This window comes from Balaenoptera physalus (genome assembly GCF_965194825.1).
Source record: "Balaenoptera physalus genome assembly, chromosome: 3".
NCBI classification, from domain to species: Eukaryota; Metazoa; Chordata; class Mammalia; order Artiodactyla; family Balaenopteridae; genus Balaenoptera; species Balaenoptera physalus.
Genome location: NC_138890.1, coordinates 162990389 through 163009345, shown reverse-complemented (window position 1 = coordinate 163009345; position 18957 = coordinate 162990389). Strand labels below are relative to the sequence as shown.

Here is an 18957-nt window from a genome sequence, read left to right as displayed (position 1 = left end):
AGAGCCTGGTGAGGAGACACAGGGAAAAAAAAAAAAAATCAAATAATCACACATGATACAATGTCAAGGTAGTGGCCCTCTTGGATGGAGAGGTTGAAAAGGCCTCTGTGAAAAGGTCTTCAACCAGGCATGCATCCCTGAATGAAGGTGGGGAAGGCCAGGCACATCTCTGCAGGACCCAAGTTCTCGAAAGGGAAAGACAAGCCCTCAGTCGGCTAGAGTGACAACCTCTTCCCAAGTTACAGTAAGCAAGTGTCCGCACAGAGCTATGCAGATTTACAAATATGCACATGTTTTTTCCTGGAACTTAGTGCACCAACAATCAGACATTGTTTTTTTCCTATATTCCCAGAGTGAAAATTATTTGACTTTCCATCTTTGAGCTACAAGATGCCAAACCAGATTCTTGGAAGAGATCTAGATAGTCAATCATGTGGCTTTCAGGCCTACAAACAATTTTTTCACTCTAAACCAAGAAAGTTGGACAAACTGCAGTCTACTTGGTCTTTAAAGCAAGACAAAGCCCCAGTGGTGTCCAGTCTCTAGAGTACAGACTTCTGACTCTAGGAAACTCCACAGGCTGGTGTTTAATATCCATCTCAGAGACGGGTATTTCCAGGATGAAATAGCAAAATGTGAGAAAAGCACAGGAATTTAAGAGTTTCCCAGCTTAATACAGCTGCATTGTTTTGATGGAAGTGAATTCCAAGAATAACAGATGGACCCATACTGAAGTTAACAAAGGAAATCGCATACATCTGATTTTTAAAAAAATTATCTGCCACTTGTCACCAGCATGTCCCTCTTTCCTCTGGCTTTCTGGATGGCTGTGCAGCCACCTTCCTCTTGAGAAGGGCCCTTCACCCACCCACAGGGGCAGCACCGTCCACCCCCATGCACACATCACAAGGTCAGCGCCAAATGCCCATCGGTGGTCAGCAGACCTAAGTCAACATTCAATTCTCCATCCTTGGACTCTTGAGCTAGGTCTACACCACTTCTTTCTTGACAGTGTCTATTCCTTAAGAAGGAAAACAAACCACAGTTTCTAACGCACTTGTATACCTTGAAGTAGCACAAGAAAAGGTATCCAAGAGGAAAGTAGTTTAACAACAAACTGCATAGGGAGTTAGCGCTTAATGGTTACAGAGTTTCTGTTTGGAACGATGAAAAAGTTTTGGAAATAGTGGTGATGGCTGCACACATTATGAATGTAATTAATGCCACTGAATTGTACACTCAAAACATTTAAAATAGTCATTTCTATGTAATTTATATTTACCACAAATAAACACACACACACAAGAAAGCCCAAATTCCAGTTCAAAAAAATAACTTGCATATTTACCCATTCATTTTTCTTTCAACTCAAATTTGGACATTTGTTGAAGTAAGTCAGACAGAGAAAGACAAAAATCATGTGATATCACTTACATGTGGAATCAAAAAAATGACACAAATGAACTTATTTCCAAAACAGAAATAGACTCACAGACATAGAAAACAAATTTATGGTTACCAAAGGGGAAGGAGGGGAAGAGAGGGATAAATTAGGAGCTTTGGATCAACAAAGTACTGTATATAAAATAGACAACAAGGACCTACTGTATAGCACAGGGAACTATATTCAATATCTTGTAATAACCTATAATGGAAAAGCATCTGAAAAAGAATAGATATTTATACATATGTATAACTGAATCACTCTGCTATATACCTGAAACTAACACAACATTGTCAATTAACTATACTTCCATTCTAAAAATGGTTAAAATTTAAAAAAAATTTTTGGACCTTTGCAGGAGAGATCAATCATAGCAAATATTTTACACACCCATCCAAAAAGTTGAAAACCCCAAAAGGAATACAATGTCATAGCTGTTAACACACAACAGAATTTAATATGGCAGTGGTACCCCAAAATCCAGGGTTGTATACTATTTTAGGGATATGCTTTGCCTCTCAACTGGACTGCAAAAAAACTACTTTGTTAAACTTTACTGTATGCCAAAAATTCTACCTTTAAATCAAAAACGTATCGATAAGCTAAAACACACAATTAAAATAGAGGGCAATTAACATACTCTTAGGCATAACCACAGGAAAACTGCCTTTTCAGCTCCCTCATCCTACAGAGATGGCGACTTCCTATGGTTCAACGGAACCCACAGGTTAATTTGGCTGGAAGCACCGACTGCAACACCAGGGTTACCTGACACTTGAGAGGCTACAGGGAGCGAAAATATAATCTGTTTCTTTCCTTTTGAGGAAAAAATGGGTAAAGTTTCCCCCAAATAAGTGCATTAATATGAGAGTGTTTCTCTTTACCAAATAGGAGAAAAAAGATTGAAAAGGGGATAGAATATACTTTTTGGTTTTTTGTTTGTTTGTTTGTTTGAAATTTATTTATTTAATTTATTTATTTCTGGCTGCGTTGGGTCTTCGTTGCTGCGCGCGGGCTTTCTCTAGTTGCGGCGAGCGGGGGCTACTCTTCGTTGCGGTGCGCGGGCTTCTCATTGCAGTGGCTTCTCTTGTTGCGGAGCACGGGCTCCAGGCGTGCAGGCTTCAGCAGTTGTAGAAAGTGGGCTCAGTAGTTGTGGCACGCAGGCTTCAGTAGTTGTGGCTGGTGGGCTCTAGAGCACAGGCTCAGTAGTTGTGGCACGCGGGCCCAGTTGCTCCGAGGCATGTGGGATCTTCCCGGACCAGGGGTCGAACCCGTGTCCCCTGCATTGGCAGGCGGATTCTTAACCACTGCGGCACCAGGGAAGCCCTACTTTTTGTTTTTTAAACAACATAAAAGCAAGGGAATTATGTGCAGGCCAGTTGACTGCAAAGAATCTGTCCTGTTGTTCAAGAGTTCGGCTCCGAGAGTCACAGTCTCCTAATGACACCACTTCTGCATCATTAACGTCGTCCCCCCAAACTCCTTCCCTCCATCTTTGTAAGTTTAGCTGTTGCCCTGCTGGTTTCCCCCCGCCTGCCGCCACCATTCACGGGAGCTGCCTTGGGGGGCCCTACCCGACTTGGGGGGCCATGCCAACTGCTGCTCACTCACTCCGCATCCGCTCACAGAGAAGGAGCTGGCGGGGGAGACCTCTTTACCCCGGCACCTGTCTCTGCCAACAGCTGGCTTCGCCAGTGAAGCCAGGAAGGCGGCTTCTGCGGCTGCTGAAAAGGGCTGGCGTTCCTGGGCTCTCGGGGGCCAGCGTGTGCAGTCAGCTTCCTCTCGGATGACAGTCTCAACTCGGTTAAAAGCTCCAGGCTCCACACTTCCCTTGAGAAGTCAGATCTGACCTGTTCCCCCCTCAAGTTGAAATCACTCAGTTCTAGTTGTCTGATTCCTGACAATCAGCGGGGTTGCAGGGTAACATTCGGAGCTCTGAAATGGGAGACATTCTGGGCTGTCCCACGGTCAATTTTCCAGCACTCAACAGGCTTGCGGGAGATTTCTCTGTGACACAGGAGTGGACCCGAATGGGATGTGGAGAGGTCAGAAAGCTGCCACATCCATATGACATTCAAGGGACACAAAAAGACACCAATCAATGGGGGCAAAGTGAAGGGGTAAAAAAAGCAAAGAAAAGCAGCTGGACAGAGCAGAAAGTGTATGAAAAATAACCAAAAACGCAATAAAAAATCACTACACTAACCCATCATCAAGTTCGACAAAATTGGGCCCACAGTATTAATTCCAACAAGTCAAAGTGAAGGTCAAACCCAAAAGGTTAGGGATGGCTTTAAATGGGAGATGTGATTATAAATAATGAGGGTTATGTTTCCTGTGTGGCCTGAGGAATTCTGACTATCTTGGAGGCGGGGGATGACTTGAAAGAACCAGGCAATCTAACGGCCTTTTTGTGGATTAATAAAATGAGAAGAATAACTTTTAAAACCGAGTCTAATTATACTTAGTGCAAATAAGAGAAGGGCACGGAGGAGGGCATTTACTTGTAGATTGGGACGATTAATTCTCCAGCCAGTAAAATATTTCAGAAGACCCCACAGAGAGACAATGCAAACAGAAAACCCAACAGGATGGTTGCAGAGAGTAAGTGTCTTGATTAAGTTGACTGGGGTAAGTTAAAAAACCACCCCTTAAAATACAATTAGGTAAATTGATATCACTATAAGCTATTTCAGAGCGATCAAATTAGGCTCTTTCCAGGAAAGATAATAAAATCGTTGACTCTCAAAGTGAAAAATCTAATTTAAAACTCATTAGTCAATTCTACAATGTTCCAAAAGGGTTCTTCAGTGATCACCCACGTGTCTGGTGAACGTTTTAGAAAAGACAAACATTCAGTGCCAACTTCCATCCTACCCTTTTCACCAGAGTCGATCTTCTAGCCAAATCCGGACCCTGCAGAACCACAAAAGCATGGTGCTCTGCTACAACTCTGTCCAAGGCTTCATGTGCAAGAAGACAAGTCATTTCTAACTTGCAGAGCACGTGCTGACCTACCCACGTGCTTCCTGCCCCAGAAGCCACAACTATGCATTTTTTCAAAGTGTGTTAGCGTGTCACTCACACTTTTCTTTTCCCATCTGCAAATACTTCACAGCGAGTGTAACATAAGTTATGAGTCAAATGGGAATGTTTTAGTCCTCTGCACTCCTGGGACCAACCTAGAGTAGTTTAAATTTTGGCGTGGGATGGAATTTTAGATTAATATAAAACTATCTCCTTGGTGAAAAACGAACAGCTGAGCAAATGTGCAAAACCCTCAGAGACTGAATGAAATAAGAAAACGGGCCCTTTAGGGCTCTCACCAAAAACGACACCGTATTATCTCCTATCTACCCCCTGTCCCCGTGACCTCGTTTTAGGATTTTAGTTACTTGTGGCTCCGCTTGGTTCCCAACATGAAACAGGATTTTGAAAACTGCTTTTTAATCCACCTGAGCACTATTTCGCTGCAGTTAGCACAACCCCTGGCCACGCTTCAGGTGAAATGACTGCTGGAATTGGGGGTGGGGTGGGGGGAGGGATGGAATGCCCACAGAGAAAGGGAAAGCTTCTCAAGGCCTAGGGAAAATTTTCCACCGCTACCTCAAGCTCTTTTCCTTACCTTTGCTTCGTCCGAAACAGTAGCACGGGTGGTACACGGAGGAGACTGAGAGTACTTCCTGCTTTTCACTGTAGTAACTACGACCCTAAGGCAGTTCTCCGCAAGGTCTTATAAACCCTCACGACTCAAACATGGCCCAGCAACGTCCATACCACCAGGTAGCCGGTGAGAAATGCAGACTCTCAGCCCCCAGCCCAGACCTGCCGATCAGAATCTGCACCCGAAACAAGACCCCCAGGTGATTCCCGTACAGTAAACCAAAGGGAAATTCAACTAATAGTTTGGAAGCTGTTCACAGATTCTGAGAGGTCCTATTTTGGTAACATAAAAATTTTTACTAGAACTGTTCATAAAGATACAGAAAAATACCCACTTGACAGCTTTTACCCATTACCATTTGACCTCAAACACTGATATCTTCTTTTTTCTGTTGTGGTAAGATGTACACACTGACATAAAAAGGATGACAATGGCAAAGTTTAAGTGTACAGTTCAGTGGCATCAAGCACATTCACACTGTTGTGCAACCACCACCATGATGCATCTGCAGAACTTTTTCATCTTCCAAAACTAAAGCTCTGGACCCATTAAATAACTCCCCATTCTCCCTTTCTGCAGAAACACCAATATCCTAACCCCCTTTAATTACATACCAAATGGGGCTGAAATGAGCCCATACTTTGAAAAGTTACCACGGGTTTGATCAGGACAAGGTCATGCTCTACATCTCTGACCCTGATTCCTTCAGGAATCTACATCAGATGAACAGCGGGTGTGCCTGTCCTGGGGACCAGAACCAGGTAATGAACTTCTAACCCTTGGTGGCGACGCCTGTATGTTCCACAGGGAATCTGTAATGTCAAGAGAGGAAGAAGTAGGTCAGGAAAGAGAGAAACAAAAGTCTTCTGGGCCACTGCCAGCTCTTGATCCACGTCTCATCCACGTCTTTCCAACCTGACTCATTCTTGTCACATTTTAAACCCTGTATTTCCTACATGGGTCGCCAAGCTAATTATAGTTGTCATACTTGGCAATGACAGAGCGGACAGTGTAAGACCAAGGATTTGACGACCGATTGAAGACTCGAAGTCAAATTTGGGAGTTGTTTCCATGTTGAGGTATATACTTTTCTGGTTTAGTTCTTTCTAAAGCCACAATCCATAAATACTGTCAAGAGGGAACAGAACTGCTGGCCTGACCAACCCTTTCCATGCCTCACGGAGGGCTGCCCGTTGACCAGCTGGCAATGGTGTCACAGGACACAGACTGCTGACCACGCGACACAGTAAGTAGCACTAAGAGACTGCTGGAATTGCTGCAACGCCTCTGCGGAGCGGAGCAAAGCGAAGCTTGATAGGAACAGAAAGCATCTTCAGAATCTCCAAGACACTCCGTGAAGCAAAATAAGCCAGCAACAGAAAAGGACAAAGATGTTATGATTCCACTCATATAAGTATCTAAAGGAGTCAAAATCATAGAGACAGAAAGTAGAAAAGTGGTTGCCAAGTGCTGGGGGAGGTGAGATGGGGAATTAAGCGTTTGCTAGGTACAGAGTCTCAGTATTACAAGATGAAAAAGTTCTAGAGATCTACTGCCAGACAATGGGAACGGACTTAACACTACTGAACTATACACTTCAACGTGGTTAAGCTGGGAATTTTAACGTTATGTGGTTTTTATCACAATTTTTCTTAAGAGGAAAAAAAGGGAAAAAAAGTAAAGTATCTTTGGGATTAAAAAATAAGTCGATAGGGGCTTCCCTGGTGGTGCAGTGGTTGGGAGTCTACCTGCCAATGCAGGGGACATGGGTTCGAGCCCTGGTCTGGGAAGATCCCACATGCCGCGGAGCAACTAAGCCCATGAGCCACAATTACTGAGCCTGTGCGTCTGGAGCCTGTGCTCTGCAACAAGAGAGGTCGCGATAGTGAGAGGCCCGCGCACCGTGATGAAGAGTGGTCCCCACTTGCCGCAACTGGAGAAAGCCCTTGCAGAGAAACGAAGACCCAACACAGCCATAAATAAATAAATAATTTAAAAAAAGATAGCACCTGTGTCATAGGATTGTAAAAAAAAAAAAAAAAAAAAAAAAAGTCGATAAAAAAGAAAAGAATTCCCCATTAAGTTCTGTCAAGTCAGGTACACGGTTTAAATTTTGTTTTCCTTTTTTATTATCATCTTGAGAAGTATGTACAAGGCCTGAAAGAAACTGAATTCTCATCTGGGGAAAGTGAGATGGCAAGAGGGGAGGAGAGAAGGCAAGACAGAAAAATGCTGGCCGGGTCACTTGGTCCTTAGTTTACAGGTCACATCACACTACCCGAGAACCTGATGGGAAAGAGACCAGACTGGGTATCAGTGACTGGGAGACACTGGATTCCCAGTGGTCTCTTTGCTCCCCTCTCCCTGCACCCACCCCCCTCTCTCCATCTGCACATCACAGCTGTATCTTCACCACCAGACAAATACTGACACGCCATTCAAGACTCTCGGATGAAAAAGTAACTGAGGAATTGCAAAATAGCCCAGAAACATCACTGCTTATTAAGCCAAGAAATGAGGAATGTACCACCAAGAGGATCATCTCTGCTCAAGGTTTTGATAACCAAGTAGCCCAACAGCCACAAACTCTACAACACTGACCTTGAAGATTTTGTTCTCAACACAACTTGCAAACAAAATTCAGCAACTGAGAGTTTTAAATACTGGCATGTGATGTCCTTTTAGTCCTTTATGTCTTACATTTTAATATGTGTCTCTGTGCGAGGTACCCATTTCTAAAATTAAAATTCCTTGGGATTAAAGACAAACACGACTATATATAAGATAGGTAACCAACGAGGACCTACTGTGTAGCACAGGGAACTCTACTCAATATCTTGTAATAACCTATAATGGAAAAGAATCTGAAAAAAAAAAATTTACATATAACTGAATCACTGTGCTATACACCTGAAACTAACACAACATTGTAAATTAACTATACTTCAATTTAAAAAATTTTTAATTGGTTTCCTTATAAAATGGAGAAACTGGGCTCCTTTCACCACTGTCCAAATATAATCAGTGGTCCAGTTTCTGGATTCAGGTATTTGTTTTCAGTGATATGGCTTTTTACTTGTTTTCCACTAAAGAATAGGGACCCTGGAGCAGTGGTTCCCACACACAGAAGGAGCTTCTTCAGTTGCTTCACAAGGTGCATGAGGAGGCTCAGGTCAGGTGGTTTGGTGCATCCCGTCCTTACAGGGGCCAGGACACCTGCCACAGTCTCACTGGCAGGCCAGCAGTTCCAACACTAGGAAAGCGGACGAATTTTAAGGGAAAGTGGTCATGAAACCAACTGGGAAGTACTGATATATTTGAACTTTTTCTCAAACTGCTTGCACCCTATACTTCGGATTCTTCCTGATCCCCAGGAAGGAAACCAGCCAAGCGCAGGGCTCCTCTGTCCAGTACTAGTTAGAGCACTTTGATTTCGATTTGGGAGAATTTTTTATTGTGTCTCTCACACACTCGAGGTGTGCATTACACATGCCTTTTGGGATTCTGTTGTATCACTGAGAAAAGATGTTTAAGGTATGAGGGGCGACGAGAATGAGCACACGTGCCCTTACGTAGGGCCACCCGAGGAAGCAGAACACGGATGTCGCGAAGCTGCAGGGACTCCCCTCACCTGACCATAGTCCGTCCGGAAGACAACGATGCCCTCTGCACAGGAATTTACGGTACTTGGAAAATGCTGGCCATTTTCTCTCAGCCAGACCCGTGTCCCCTGTAAACAAAACAAGCAGGATTTAACTGTGAGTTTGGATTGCATTTTGTGGCAAAACACCACTCTTAAAATTACTATGACTACTACATGCCTTAAAAATCACCTTTTGAAAAGCAAACATCTTTCTCAAATAAGCAAGGAATGAATCTTCAAAGAAAGCATCACCCACAGCCTTACACGTGTACAAGTGTGACTGAGACAGAGTCCCACCAGACAGAGAAAGGACAGAGAAAATAGTACTAAAACGCAACTGAGGGACTTCCCTAGTGGCGCAGTAGTTAAGAATCCACCTGCCAAGGCAGAGGACACGGGTTCGAGCCCTGGTCCGGGAAGATCCCACATGCCGCAGAGCAACTAAGCCCGTGCGCCACAACTACTGAGCCTGAGTGCCTAGAGCCTGTGCTCCACAACAACAGAAGCCACCGCAATGAGAAGCCCGTGCGCTGCAACGAAAAGTAGCCCCCGTGCGCAGCAATGGAGACCCAACACAGCCAAAAACAAAATATTAATTAATTAATTAAAATGCAATTGATTTATGTGGATTATCTCTTCACACACACCCTTTGAGGCAAGCACCATTATCATCCCATTTTACAGATGGAGAAGTGGAGGCCTAGAGGTAAAGAAACTTGCCCAGCATCACACATCCAGAAACCACAAGTTTAAAAAGGTCACCACACTGCTTCACTCCAAGTCAAGAACTCTTTGGGACCTTCGGGCTCCATCTTCCCGGGTCCAAGCCCCATGCACTTGCCCACTTGGAGGGCATCAGGACACTCCACTGGCTTCCTACTTGGACCAAATCCACGTGTCAACTAGACTCTCCAAGAGAGGGATAAGTTTTAGTAAATATCACAACCCAAGCCACTGGTATGAATTTTGGTAGGATTCCACCAGACACCAAATGCACCGCAAACTTTGCGATGATATCCCAACAGATAACAACTTCCAGATCCTACTGTTTTAACCTGGGGCACAATTTTTTGGCATTGATTTCATTTCCCTTTTTAATTTCTCCACTGGACAAATAAAATGACAACCATAATACTTAGCTTTTCAATGCTGAACTTCCTCTTTCTTTGATTTCACAACATGAAAACTGTTTGTTTTCAAGGACAAGTGATAAAAAAAAGTTTGAAGAAATTATTGGGTGTTCACTGGTCAAATTATAAAGAGTTATCTTTATGGGAATTCTTGTACATGGTGATGGGAATGTAAATTGGTGCAGCCACTATGCAAACAGTACGGAGGTTCCTTAAAAAACTAAAAGTTGAACTACCACATGATCCAGCAATTCCACTCCTGGGTACATATCCAGAAAAAACAAAAACGTTAGTTCCAAAAGAAGCACTCACCCCAATGTTCACAGCAGCACTATTTACAATAGCCAGACAGGGAAGCAACCCTAGTGCCCATCAACAGATAACTGGATAAAGAAGATATGTGTGTGTGTGTGTGTGTGTGTGTGTGTGTGTGTGTGTGTGTGTGTGTGTGTGTGTGTGTGTGTGTGTGTGTGTGTATGAAAATTACTCAGCCATAAAAAATAATGAAATACTGCCATTTGCAGCAACGTGGATGGACCTAGATAAATTATGCTTAGTGAAGTAAGACAGAGAAAGACAAATACTGTATGATATCACTTATATGTGGAATCTAAAAAAATAATACAAATGAATGTATATGTAAAACAGAAACAGACTCACAGATATAGAAAACAGACTAGTGGTTACCAAAGGGAAAAGGGAGGGAAGAGGGACAAATTAGGGGTATGGGATTAACAAATACAAACTATTATATATAAAATAGATAAGCAACAAGGATATACTCTATAGCACAGGGAATCATATTCATTATCTTACATTATATCCATTAACCTATAATGGAATATAATCTGCAAAACTAGTGAATCACTATGCTATGCACCTGCAACGAACACAATATTCTAAATCAACTCTACTTCAATAAAAAAATACTTAATTATTTTTAAAAAAGAATTACCTTTATGACTTATGTATACCCAATGTGCTGAAATCGCTTTAGTATCTCATTATGTTATTTCTACTCTGCTCAACAATTTCATCAACTCCAACAAAAATGAAACAGTGGAAATTTAATACCAAAATTATCACTTGAAATAGCACATAAACTTCTTTTCTAGAACTTTCAACCTCATTTCATTGATCTGCTTAATTTCTGTTTTGATTTGAAATGTTAAGTGAACTATTCAAAATATATTGGTTATACATTCAACTTCTAGTTTCAGGGATTACTACCACTCTCAACACAGAGAGAAGCCAGGGGATAAGCAAGATAAAAGTAAACTAACTATACTCATCACTTTATGCTACTTTAAGTTGTGTTACTAAGAGCATAAATAGTAGCTTCCAGTAATGGAGTGCCCATGAGGTGTCACAGTCACATGCTAAGAGCCTCAGTAATACTAATACTAACCTAACCTTTGGTAAGATAGGAATCCCTGCCCCGAAACTGAAGTTCAGAGCTTACGTCCTTACCTAACGTCACACAGCTGGTGACCAAGCCAGGTCTCAAATCTTTCCGATTCCTAATTCCATGCTCTTTCCACACATCACACTGTCTCCTTAAAGTAATTCAGAAATAAATAAAATGCACTAATAGGTCAGTCAACAACTAAAACATAACTACACACAAAGGTCCCTTTAAGTGTTCAGTTATCACACACAACACCTTCTAAAAGGGAAAGTTTAAGATATAAAAATCCAACTTACAAGTTACTCCCTCAGTGCCAATGATGATCCTGCTTGAAACACACCAGCCAGGACCTAAAACGTTTGTTGTCACCACTGTGACTCAGGATCCCTTGTTAAGTCACCCTTGAGTTCAATGAAAGCATTTGGGGTCAGCAAGCTAGACCTTGGGGCTCTGGAAGGAGGGGGACCCAGGGGCAGGGCCACATGTGCATGAGGTTCCACAAGCGTTTCCGCCAAGAAGATCAAGGTGGCTGGAGCCCAAGGTTAAAACGGCACCGGCTCCTGTTTCCCTTACGAGTTCTGCGACTCTCCCAGCAGCCCTGCTACAACCCTATACAAGGACCTCCACGTGGGTATCCCCTTTCTCTTTACTGTGGGAATTTTAAGTTGTTAACTCCAAACTTCTTCAACCTTCCCTCCGTAGAGGGGTTGAAATCCTCCATGATAAAGATGGAAAACAGCATCAAAAATGAGTATGAAGTGTTTCTCTATAAACCCTGAACTGTCTCATTTAAAGAACACACGTAACACCAACACGGCCGAGTTGCCATGCCTGCACAGGTCATTCACAGACCTCCGATTCCCACTTTGGGCTGAGACACAGGTAACATCCAGAAAGAAGGACACGACTGTTTGTCAGTCCCGATTTCTTTATTAGCAAACAGCGCCTTTCCAAAAAGGACGTTTACTACAGGCATCTCTAAGACTGCTCTTCCAAATATCATTCCACACCAAAACTGCAGTATTTGTAATGTTCTAGAAAGAGACTTCCAAGTGCCTTAACTACTTTTTCATCCTTTTTAAAATTCACATGTCAGAGACTGCAACATTGAAAGCTTTCAAATACCTCCATGTACACACATATACACACACACACTCACTCAAATGGAAATTTTCAAACTCATATGGTAAAAACTTTTACTCATTAGGTAAAATCATAAAATAATTCACAGTGGACCTCCATCCCAGAATCCTGAGTCCAAAGCTTTGTTTGCTATGACCATCACCTGCTTTGCTTTGATCAAAAAGGATTTCATATCCCTGTTTACCAAGTATCAAAACTGTCTATTTAGTATGAATAAAGATTATGTTATGAAACATTACTGAATTAATATAAATTGTCACCAGAATTAATATAAACCTCCCAACTCCCAGGGGGTACACTGCATGCAGTTTCTTTCACTTGAGTTTTCTTGTGGTTCTTTTCACCTTCTCATTTGAAAGTATGACCAAGCCCTTGTTGACACAGTCCTTCTTACATGATCAAACACACAGCTCAACCTCCTTAGTCCAAAGGTCCTTCTCAACAGGTGTGAAGAGCTGCTGATAAACAAGTTTTACAAGATCAAGCCCAGATTTCAAATCTAGAGCCCCACTGGCCAGTTTTCCTAAACCTACAGCGGCATCTTCCCCAGATAGGAAGCGAAATGCATTCAAATCACTCCCTTTGTTCTTTGAAAAAGTTTAAACAGGCAATTTGCACAGAATCAGAATTGCAAAGTAAAACTGGTGAAATGGATATTTTTACATAGATTGTTCTGGGTGGTTTCTCTCAGCCCCCAAACTTTCTGCTTCCATTCTATTCGACTAGAACACATATGTCCAGGTCCAGGAAAGAGGCCACCCACAAGCATTTGAAAACGAAATCACAGAAAGACATTTACCAGACCAACCAAGTTTGAGTGGGGAAGAAAAATGTGCCCACCATATGCAAACCATTATATTCTGTCACTGTTAAATAAGACTGATAATCTAATGTACAATGCAGGCATATGGAGAAAGCTCCTAGCTGACGGAGAAAACTCACACTTGGAGCAAAGATATGCCTTTAAAAGTAGGTGGAACAAGTTAGATAATAAAATAGATGTTTTATTAAAACTTGGGACGTTTTCATCTTAATCTGAGACAGATATGTGTTAAATTCAACTTCTAAAAACTTTTTCTGCACATAATCAGCAGTAATAGTTTTACAAGACAAAGCACTTGCACAGAAATTCCCATCTCTTTGATCTTCAGAGCAATCCTATAAGGAGGCGAGTAATACCATCCCTTCAAAAATGAGGTTCACAGGGATTCCATTTTTCCATTGCCAACAAATGATTTCCTGGCTATAATAAAAAAAAGACTGACCATACCAAGTGCTGGTGACAATGTGGAGAAACTGGAAGTGATATAAAATGGTATATCCACCTTGGAAAACAGTTTGGCGGTTTCTTAAAAATCAAAACATAATCTCACCATATGTCCCAAGAATTCAACTCCCAGATATCTACCTACTCAAAAAAAAAAAAAAAAAAAAAGTTTTTAAAAAGCCTTGTAAGCAAACATTCGTAGCGGCATTATTCATAATAGCCATAGACTAGAAATCACTTGTCGACAGAAGAAAAATGCACAACCTAAAAGTTGCGAGTTACGTTTTATTAGGGGACCTTATGGAGGACTACAGCCTGGGAGCCAGCCTCTTGGATAGTTCCGAGTTAACAGTTGCAAACAGGTAAGGGAGGAGCCAGGATATATAGGAGTTTGTGCTGGGGGAAAAAAAAAAAATGTGGTCAAACATCAAAAGATTACTGCTAACCACAAAACCCAACAACTCAAGTTAATGATTTTAGTGTTTTTCTACGTGTGGGAAGATGCAAGAGTCTGGGCTCATTGAAATTATTCCTTAGATATGCATCTTAACTATCTACGGTCAGGATCCTATTTTTCTCCATCCTGAATTCCCCTCAGGGGGCACCGTTAGGGGCGACTGCAGTGGCTGATGGTGGGCACATTCATTTTTTTACGGGAATGGCAGGCGACATTTTTTTGTCCACACACTCAGATGTCCGTCAACTGGTTCAGAAACAAAATGCGATAAATCTACACAAGTCTTAGTAATAAGAAACAAATCACAGAATCACCAACAAGGATGAATCTCAAAAACATTATGCTAAGTGACAGAAGCTACACACAAAAAAGTAGAGAAGAGGCAAATCCATCAATGCAGAAACTAGATGAATAGATGCCCAGAGCTAGGTGTCGGGGTGGGCACGCTGCCTGCAACGCGGAAAAAGGAACTCTGGGGGGGTCGATGGAACGACTCTAAAACTGGATTGTGCTGATGGCTGCACAACTGTATAAATGCACTAAAATCCACTCAACCGTGAATCTACAATGGGTGAATTTTATTGTATGCAATTATACCTTGGTCATTGCAAATCATTTAAAAAAACTGTCTCCCAGCCTATGTACTTCTCAATGGTACATGAACATTCTTAACCGCTCCATAATGGGAAAAACCCAATCATGTCTCTGTAATTGAGCAACTGCAATATCAAGAAACACACACACACAGCCATAATGACCGCATGGAAGAGCTGTGTTAAAACTCTGAAGACTGGTGTTGGGTTCATTAAGTTCTCCACTCTTCATTAGGTGGACAAGGGGGGCCTCAGAGACTACAAAGCTACAAGGAGACATGTCCGAGCTCATCTCCAGGTGAGGCTGTGGTAGAGGGCATCCCTGCCTCAATTACTGGCCCCCCTCCCTGGAAGATTATCATAAATCCCCGGCCAACTGTGTGTGACTGCAGTACCTCCGTGGGCAAGAAGTTGTACCTATCTCCTCCCCGCTACCACGGAAACACGACGTAGCTCTTCAAAGCCTAAAATATTTACCTTCTGACCCTTTACACAGAAAGTTTAGTGATCCTCATTTAAGAAGATAAAACCTCTATCACAGATTTCAACTTACTGTTGCCCCATTTTAAAAAAATAGTTTTTTTTCTTTTAAACTCTTACCTTTCTCTTCTGATTTTAGAATGATTCTCCTCCCTGAACTTTGAAAAAAATGAGTTTAAAAATAAGGTAGGAAAACAACCCTAAAAAGGGATAATGATGATGGACTTTAAATACCATGCTGTGTGGCATGTTCTAATTACAGATTCACAGAAAAGAGAACATTCTTTAGCCAAACACACAACTCAGTCTTAGACCCAGAACAGGGCACCGCACTTATTTTTCTCCCATAACTGCTCACTTGGCCCACATTGAGTACCACGGTTCAGGAGTCTAGCAACCTACACGATAAAGTCACAATCTGTTCCTGAAATGTGATCTGCTCTTTTTTTTTTTTTTTTAAAGACAAAGAGGTCAAATAGATTTGTAATGGAAAGATTAATATGGCTATTTAAATCTCCAGTAAGTTAATCAGCCAAAAGAAAGCTCTCCTCTTTTGCCGGCAATGACTTAGTAAAGAAGTAACCTGGCTTAGAAGATGTCTAATGTAACAGGCTGGGACATGGAGGTCCCTGCTCTTGGAAGATACTGAATTCCAGAAATGAGATGTGGGTAAAATGTGTTAGTACAAGGATTTAAACAGTATTTTAAAAACTGAGGTACAGGGCTTCCCTGGTGGCGCAGTGGTTGAGAATCTGCCTGCCAATGCAGGGGACACGGGTTCGAGCCCTGGTCTGGGAAGATCCCACATGACGTGGAGCAACTGGGCCCGTGAGCCACAACTACTGAGCCTGCGCGTCTGGAGCCTGTGCTCCGCAACAAGAGAGGCCGCGACAGTGAGAGGCCCGCGCACCGCGATGAAGAGTGGCCCCTGCTCGCCACAACTAGAGAAAGCCCTCGCGCAGAAACGAAGACCCAACACAGCCAAAAATTAATTAATTAATTTTAAAAAAAACTGAGGTATAACTGACATGTAACATATTAGTTCCAGGTGTACAACATAATGATGTGATATCTGTATATACTGAGAAGTGATCAACACAGTAAATCTAGTTAACATCTATCACCGCACATAGTTAATTCTTTTTTTCTTATGAGAACTTTTAAGATCTACTCTCTTTGCTAAGAGAGTAGCAAATATACCATACGGTATTATTAACCCTAGTCACCATGCTGTCCATTAGGTCCCCAGGACTTATTTTATATCTGTAAGTTTGTACCGTTTGACCCCCTTCACCCAATTCCCCCACCCCCTACGTCTGGCAACCACTAATCTGTTCTATCTATGAATTCAGGGGGTTTTTTTGGTGGGGGGGATGTCCCCATGTAAGTGAGATCTCTCCTCTTTTAGAGTCATTTTTGTTGTTGTTGGAAGTAGGAACGCCTTTTCATCAACTGAACAGACGCTGTTTTTTTCCAATGCTTATTACTCAAATCCACCTCAAAGGACACAGGGCATTTGTAACATACAGAGTTCTGACACACGTTCCTCCACTGCGTCACTACTGACATTTCGCGTGAGGTAGTTTTTTGCTGTGGGGAGATGACTGTCCTAGTTGGGAACCACTGGTCTAGAGTAACAGAAAGTTCTAGAGCCACAGTCAAATTAAAGGAGTTTTCAGACCCATTAACTGAAAGCAGACTCCACTGTCTCAATTCTAGGAACTTCCACAACCTCCCAAAGTAGGATCAGCCCAGACACGGTCTACCTGGGGCAGATCTAATTTCCGGTGACCTCGGCTGGGTGCTTACACAAGGAAGGGAGGGGCCTGTACAACGTGATTCAAAACCTCTGAGGAGCAGGAGGAACGAGGTCTCCGAGGCAGACGGCTGGACGGCAGTACTAGGGGGACTGTCTCCTTTTTCTCCTCTCGGTCCACTGTGCTGTTTCGGGTTTTTTTAATGTACTTTTCATGTTTAGAACTAACAATGTTTTTATGCAGACAACTGGAACTGCAGAGACGAAACCTCTCCAAAACCTGTGCTCTTTCACCTCAGGGGAGATTTCAACTCCAAGTCCTTGCAAACCTCAATGCACAACTTGTCAGAATGTTTGGAAACGGTGCAGGTGAGAACGATGTAAAGGCATCATCACGCGTACAAAGTGAGTACGAAAAATACAGCGTGAACACGAGCAGTGGGGACAAAGGAGCGCTGCTGGCTGGGGACAAACTTAGAAATGAAAGGAAAAGGTGGACCCCAAGGCATCTCCCCTGCAGAGACAGCCGCCCCTCGGGGGGGGGCCTGGAAAACGTGAAGCAGCTGGGCAGCCCCTGTCCCCGGCATCCCTACTGCAGTGGGCGGTCTGTGCATTCCTCGCCACGCAGCAGGCAGAGCACGGGGCCACCGAGGCTGAGTGGTCCCCTGACTCACTTCCTCCTCGTGACTGTGAGGCTTCAGACCTGAGGCTGGCACTCCTTTCTGCACAACTGTCTCAGATTCCAAAGAGCCCACGACTGCTCAGCTCCCAATGGAACTTAGGCGGTTTCAGGCTCAGTGCTCAAAGGATGCAGAACTCAGGTAGTGCGGGCCCAGCACCAACTGCTGAGGAGGGAAAAGTAATGACAGGAGGCTGTGAGCACACAGCCCGGAAGATCAGAAACATGCCACGTAAGGATCCCAAGTTTGCACCATTTCACTGTGGTTATGGAACAGCAATGGTGTTTGTTTTCTATAATAGGCAACGCCAAGAACAACTGTTCTACACCCATCAGAGCTGATGCCACCATGAAATTCCAGGGGAAAATGTACTGCTGACGCTCATCTTCAGAACTCATAGACATAACCCCTCCCACACAAACACTCCCAAAGACTGTGTGAGAAGTGTTGCGTAACTCCCCAGACTGGCCTACGGAAGTCTTTAAAGGCACCACTTTTTTTTTTTTTAAATAAGGAATATATTCCAGCTATCTGTAGCTGAAATGCACTTGTAGCTGTCAGCTACGTCATCATCAGCATCAACATCATTTCTTGGGCCTGCCTACGGGCCTAAAGAGCATTTATAGCACTATTCCCACAGGAAGACGTGTCATGTCCCAAACACCCAACCATCAACACATAAAAAACAGTATGGTTGTAAACTGAGACTGCCTACATTCAATACTATAGAGTTGACAATCTGTCCCGTGCCCCTGGACAGTTCCCAGTGAGAAGGCTCGTGTGGCATCCATTTTCTTTCCCGTTGTCCGCCCGTAAGGTCAAACTCTGTCACCACTGTGAGCTGTAGCTTCCATGCAGAAAACAACATGAAGAGTACATGAGCAGTAGGAGGTGGAAAGACAGAAAAAAGAAGAAAGAAAACAGTAAAAGATTTTGCCAACAATAAACTAATCTTTGCTCATTGTTCCCCAGGTGAAGATACAAAGACACATTGGCATCCCCCGCTCCCAATCAAAACAAAAACAAATTACGCTAATGGGCAAGACACCTTATTTATGAACTTGTAATTCTTTAAAGAGTTTATTCGGACTTCCCTGGAGGTGCAGTGGTTAAGAATCCGCCTGCCAATGCAGGGGACACTGGTTCGAGCCCTGGTCCGGGAAGCTCCCACATGCCGCGGAGCAACTAAGCCCGTGAGCCACAACTACTGAGCCTGTGCTCTAGAGCCCGCGAGCCACAACTACTGAGCCTGTGCTCTAGAGCCTGGGAGCCACAATTGCTGAGCCCGCGTG

At 43.1% G+C, this 18957-nt stretch overlaps 1 protein-coding gene across 3 annotated transcripts in view; it reads right to left on the bottom strand.

The window, feature by feature from the left end:
- MYO10 (myosin X) overlaps positions 1–18957 on the bottom strand; it is a 214272-nt gene that overhangs the window by 157931 nt on the left and 37384 nt on the right. For 2 of the 3 annotated variants that reach the window (XM_082453665.1, XM_082453667.1), the window contains exon 2: positions 8740–8838. The exons of the other annotated variant lie outside the window; for it this stretch is intronic. In XM_082453665.1, coding sequence (XP_082309791.1) covers positions 8740–8838 — 99 coding nt within the window. The remainder of the gene's footprint in view (positions 1–8739; positions 8839–18957) is intronic. 3 annotated transcript variants of the gene reach the window in all.